The following is a 6,065-nucleotide window of genomic DNA, read 5'->3' as shown; positions in this document are numbered from 1 at the left end:
CGCCGCATTTCCGGATGACATCACTGGAACAGATCCGAGCCAAGTTGTCACCCGGAGCTTGGATGGCCAGCATAGATTTGCAGGATGCTTACCTGCACGTTCCCATATTTCCACGTCACAGGAAGTTCCTGCGTTTCATATTCAACGGAGTACACTACCAGTGGCGGGGGCTGCCGTTTGGAATTTCTACGGCCCCGTGACTTTTCACTCGGATCACACTGCCTGTCACCCGATTTCTACACCTGAGGGGGATAGATTTCGATCCATACATCGACGATTGTTTTCTGAATCACTGCAATCCTCAGTTGCTATGCAAACAGCTGGACTTCTCCACCCGCATGTTACATCAATTGGGGTGGATTATCAACACCGAGAAGTCGCAACTGGAGCCAACGCAGAAGCTGACATTCATCGGGGGGTTATTCCTGATCCGGTTCAATCTTGTCAGGGTTCCTTCCGATCGGTGGCAGAAGATTCTCGCCTTTACGGATCGAGCCCTGTCTCTACCTTTGACCCTCAGAGAGTGGCAGTCTCTGTTGGGTCTATTGACGTCGGCGCAAGACCTCTCCCTCAGAGGACGGCTTATGCTGCGCCCATTACAGAGGTTTCTATTACCGTTTATCCGGGAAAACGACCTCCAGTCATCGTTTCTTCTACCTCAGCACCTGCATCGATACCTCAGGTGGTGGACTGTAGAACTGAACGTCTGCACCGGTGTTTGTTTGACAAACTTCAATCACGACCACGAGATGTTTGTAGACACATCCCTGCTGGGGTGGGGTGCTCACTTGAACGGCCAGACAACCTCAGGGCTGTGGTCAGAGTCCGAAAGGGAGTGGCATATCAACAACCTGGAGATGCAGGCGGTCATCCTAGCGGTCCGTCATTGGTTATCGGCTCTAGCAGGCTCCAGGCTCCCGGTGGAGTCAGACAAGTTCACAGTTGTGTGGGTGATTCGCAACCAGGGTACGACCAGATCCAAACAACTTCTGGACCAGATGTTCCTCCTTGCTTATCTGGTGGATCTGCTGTCAACACGGGAGACCCCTGGTGGAGACTTTTGCGATCTCTCCTGGCGCCCAGCACTTCAGTAAGAGAACCAGCGCCTACCACAACTGCAGTGCCAGCGCCTTTGCCGACGTCAGCGCCAACCTTGATGCCTGAACTTGTTTCAACTTCAGCGCCTATGCCAGCGCCGATGCCTACGCCAGCGCTTATGCCCACGTCAGCACCCACACTAGCCTCGATGGGGACACCCTCACTGGTTCCAGTACCAGCGCCTATACCTACGCCGGCTCCTGTTCCTCCGCCAACGCCGTATCGGATCCCCAGGATATCTCACACACTGTCTAGGGAGGAGGTGTTACAACGTCAGCTAGACGAGGAGCGTGCCCGGCGCTTGGAAGCGGAGAGCTCAAGACGCAGATCGCGGTCCAGATCTCCGAGAGGTCGGCGTTCCCGTTGCCCCCACCGTAGTCGGCGCCGGCACTCGCGCTCATGCTCACGCTCTCCTAGACGCTTCGTGGAGGATTTTCATTCTAACAGGAATAGATGGCGCTTCCGATCGCGATCTAGGTCTCCTCGGCGCTCTTCCAGAACCCGGCATTCACGTTCACCGGAGGTCCCTCGAGTTTCTCTGAAAGATTCTTCTACTCAGACTCCATCTACTTCTTCCACACAATGGCGGGAATCGACTTCGGTCTCTTGGGAAGATTTGGAGAAGCAGCACTTCTGCCCTGATTATGAGGAAGAGGCAGGAGTAGGCGATGATGATGGCACCTATCTACCACTATCGGCAGTGTCTGAATGGATTGCTTAGAGGCTACCCAACTGTCCCTCCCCGTCGTCCATCCATTTGTCCCCGGAACTACTCATTCCTCCTCATCCTATGGTGGCGGATGCAGTGTCTCTCCTGGACGAGGATTTTGCCAAGCTGTCTATGAATCCTACGATCAAGGCGTCTAAGTCAAGGAAGTCAGATTATAAGATCCACAGCCTAGACTTCACAGATAATGGTGCTGCTCAGGACGACCCTCTCAAGCGCCTGTCAGGTTCTACACTCTCGGCCTATAAAGTGCAGGACTCCAAGTTGGCTGCTATTGACACGGAACTCAAGTGCATGCTTAAACCTATTTCGGCGTTAGCCTCGGCTACCTCAGCGGCTGCAGTAGACTTATCAGAGCACAACGCCTCCAGAGTGGATCACCTCACGACGATTTTCCAGTGGCAGGGCAAGGTTCTTCATGACCTCCTCAGTCATTTACGTGCAGCTTTGGCCATGACTACTTTTGTTCGCCGCTCCGGCTCCCTGGATGCGTGTAATTGGCAGGAGGAGTTTAAACACCAATTACTTCGTGCTCCCTTCACTTCCAAGTTTCTGTTCGCCGATAAGATCCCGGATGTTTACAAGTCGCACGCGGAGTTAACTAACACCGAAGTCGCACTGTCGACCTTTGAGGCGCTTGGTTCTGCCTTTCGTGGCAGAGCCAGAGGAAGTGGGAAGAAACGCTATATTCCTGGAAGGGAATCCATCCGTTCCTCCTTTGGGAGGGGACGCGGCCGCGCCAAGGACAATGACGTTCAGCGGAAGCCCCAGGAGCGCAGCCGGGACACCCCCTCCACGCCAGGGCGAGGCAGAGGCAAGCGCCCCTACTCTGGTCGCTGAAGCCGTGGATACCTGCGACTGGGACCTCCCACCCCCAGTCGTACCTATCCATCCAACTCCAGTAGGTGGGAGACTAGGGATCTTCTGGCCCAACTGGTCATTCCTAGAGGACCCGTTTGTAAGCAAGATCTTGAAGTCCGGCTACAAACTGCCATTGGTCGAGACTCCACCGCTGACATCTACTCCCCAGTCGCGGATATATCCTCAACACCAGCTAGCTCTCCTAGCGTCCAATATCGACATCCTATTGTCCAAGAGAGCCACAGAGACAGTGCTGGAACCCCACGGCTCCCCGGGGTTCTACTCACCCATCTTCCTGGTGCCAAAGAAAGATTCCTACAAAATGCGCATGATTCACAACATGGCAGCCTTCAACAGACAGTATCTGGTCGACCCTCCACATTTCCGGATGATCTCCCTAGAGCAGATTCGAGCCAAATTGTCACCCGGGGCTTGGCTAGCCAGTCTGGACTTACAGGAAGCGTACCTGCATGTTCCCATATACCCGCGTCACAGGAAGTACCTGAGGTGCGTCTTCAACGGAATACACTGCCAGTGGAGGGTGCTTCCGTTTGGAATTTCTACGGCCCCGTGGCTTTTCACACGCATCACGCTGGCGGTTACCAGGTTTCAACACCTCAGGCGAGTGGACTTTGATCCGTACATAGACGACTGTCTTCTGAACCACTGCAGTCCTCTACTGCTACGCAAACATTTGGACTTCTCCACCCACCTGCTACATCAACTGGGTTGGATTGTCAACACCAACAAGTCACATCTGGAACCAATGCAAGAGCTGACCTTGATTGGGGGATTGTTTCTAACGAAGGACAATCTTGTCAGGGTCCCTCCAGATCGATGGCGGAAGATACTAGCGTTTGCGGATCGAGGTCTCTCTCAACCCATGACCCTCAGAGAGTGGCAGTCTCTATTGGGCCTTTTGATGTCGGCGCAGGATCTTACTCACAGAGGGCGCCTTATGTTGCGGCCGTTACAGAGGTTTCTGTCACCATTCATCTAGAGGATCGATCTCAGGTCACAGGTTCTTCTACCTCCACATCTACATCAGTATCTTTGGTGGTGGATGGTCGAGTCGAATGTCTGCGACGGCGTCTGTTTGAAAAACTTCTGTCACGACCACGAGTTGTTCGTGGACGCGTCCCTGCTAGGGTGGGGCGCCCACCTGGCCGGCCAGACGACCTTAGGGCTGTGGTCCGATTCCGAAAAGTTGTGGCACATCAACAACTTGGAATTGCAAGCTGTTATTCTAGCAGTACGCCACTGGCTACCGATTGTGTCCAACACCAAGCTCCTGGTAGTGTCGGACAACTCCACAGTCGTCTGGGTTATCCGGAACCAGGGCACGACCAGGTCCAAGCAACTCCTAGACCAGATGCTCGTGTTAGCAGATCTTCTAGACAGCAACGGGATCACAGTCACGGTACGGCACATACCCGGCTGCAAGAATATTCTGGCAGACGCGTTGTCGCGTCCAGGCAGACCTTCTCCGACGGAATGGATGCTTCATCCAGAAGCATTTCATCAGATTTGCCTCCGCCACGGGAGACCCCTGGTGGACCTCTTCGCTACCAGCTTCAACCATTAGCTACCAACTTACGTGTCTCCCGTACAGGCTTGGGCAGTTGACGCTCTATCTCTGTCGTGGGAGGGTCTGGACGCGTACGCTTTTCCACCACCCGTTCTTCTCCCAGAAGTGATTGGCAAGATCAAGCAGACACAGAACCTGAGACTGCTTTTGGTCGCGCCCTGGTGGCCAGCCAGACCGTGGTTCCCCGATCTGCGACACCTCATCAACGGACATACGTTTCAGCTCCCAGATTGGCCACACCTACTTCGTCATCCACACAGTCAATAACTCCATCCAGATCCGCTGAGATTCCATCTGCACGGCTGGGTCATTTACAGAAGGCATTGAGGGCGAAAGGCTATTCCTCGCGTGTGGCGAATGCCATAGCCCGAGCTCATTGGATATCCACCATATCCCTTTATGATGACAAGTGGCGCTCATTTGAAAACTTTTGTGCTCAGAGATCACAGGATCCCATGACAGCCTCCCCACAGTTTGTGGCGATTTTTTATGTTTCTACGCAATTCCAAGCATCTGAAAGGGAGTACGTTGAGTACCTACTTGTCAGCTGTGAACTCCGTCTTGGCGGTCAAACCGGATATTCAGATTTCTAAAGTACCAGAGCTGGAGTTGGAGGATCCGAAGGTCAAGTTCCGCCCTCCAGCTTGGGATCTAAATGTCGTGTTACAACACTTGAGAGGACCCCCATATGAGCCCCTAGAGGATGCCTCTTTCGAACTGTTGTCCAGGAAGACGGTTTTCTTACTTGCCCTAGCTACGGCAGCTAGAGTTAGTGAGATTCATGCCCTGGATGTCACACAAGTGCGCTTTGAACATTCTAGGCATGGTCGAGTCCACTTGGGTTTACTGTGGGACTTCATTGCCAAGAATCAGCTTCCCTGTCAACCGGACAGACGATTTTCCATCCCGCCTTTATCGACCATCCTGGGACGACATGATACTGAGGAGGAGTTCCTGTGTCCAGCCAGGGCCCTTAGATGTTATATCCAGAGGTCTGCCTTGAAGAGACGTTCCCGGAAAAGGCTGTTTATCCCCTTTTCTTTATCTTGCAAGGGGGAAGTAAGTAGGAACACTTTTGCCTTGTGGCTGCGTTCGACTATTCTGGCGGCGTATGATGCCAAGAATCTTCCCCATCCGACGGCGAACAACCCCCATGAAATTAGAGCTCTGGCGTCCACTATGGCCCGCCACAGGAACTGTACGGTGCCACAGATTATGGAGGGTTGTTTTTGGAAGTCGACCACTGTTTTTGCCTCACACTACCTGAGGGACTTGGCGGTCGAGGACATGGAGGGGCTTCAGTCCTTTGGCCCGTTGATGGTTGCTCAGCAACTCACCCGGCCCTCCGCCCATTAGGTAATATGTTGTTTCTTACCTTTGGTCTTAAGATTAACCTCACCCTCTGGGTGCGTCGGTTTCTCTTAGGAGTTGCCTTGGGTTATCCTTTGTTCTGTTTCCAGGTTTGCCCTGTGACGTTGGCATTGGTCTCCCGGGTCTCCTGTGCATGTGCTGTGTCTACTGAAGAGTTGAAGGTCCTCCGGAGTCCACACCACCGTCCTCTCTGTCGAAGCCATATGCATAAGACCTATGGTAAGGTAAGTTAAAAATTTATTAAAATCTAAATATTTTAGATATTTAAATACTTACCTTACCATAGGGCGGTGACTCCCTCACAACGCTGGATGCTCCTCCTCACTTTGGACTCTTCGGACCTTTTTGTCCTGCTGCCAGTAAAATTGAATTTTGGGATGACTCGCGTTCCCGCGAGTTGGGAGATCATGTCACTTCCGT

General features: G+C 53.0%; 1 protein-coding gene across 1 annotated transcript; it reads left to right on the top strand.

Moving 5' to 3' along the window:
• Positions 1–3,749: 3,749 nt before the first annotated feature.
• On the top strand, positions 3,750–4,271 carry LOC137294337 (uncharacterized). The gene has a single exon (XM_067825337.1). The coding sequence runs from the start codon at positions 3,750–3,752 to the stop codon at positions 4,269–4,271; it is 522 nt and encodes a 173-aa protein (XP_067681438.1).
• The last annotated feature ends 1,794 nt before the right edge of the window (positions 4,272–6,065 follow it).

Source organism: Haliotis asinina, chromosome 8 (assembly GCF_037392515.1).
Source record: "Haliotis asinina isolate JCU_RB_2024 chromosome 8, JCU_Hal_asi_v2, whole genome shotgun sequence".
NCBI lineage: Eukaryota > Metazoa > Mollusca > Gastropoda > Lepetellida > Haliotidae > Haliotis > Haliotis asinina.
Note: the sequence above shows the minus strand (reverse complement) of the source record. Positions and strands in the feature narration are given on the sequence as shown.

What these genes read in the sequence shown, in the direction of transcription:
- LOC137294337 (XM_067825337.1), top strand. Translation starts at nt 3,750, where the DNA reads ATGGTCGAGTCGAATGTCTGCGACGGCGTCTGTTTGAAAAACTTCTGT.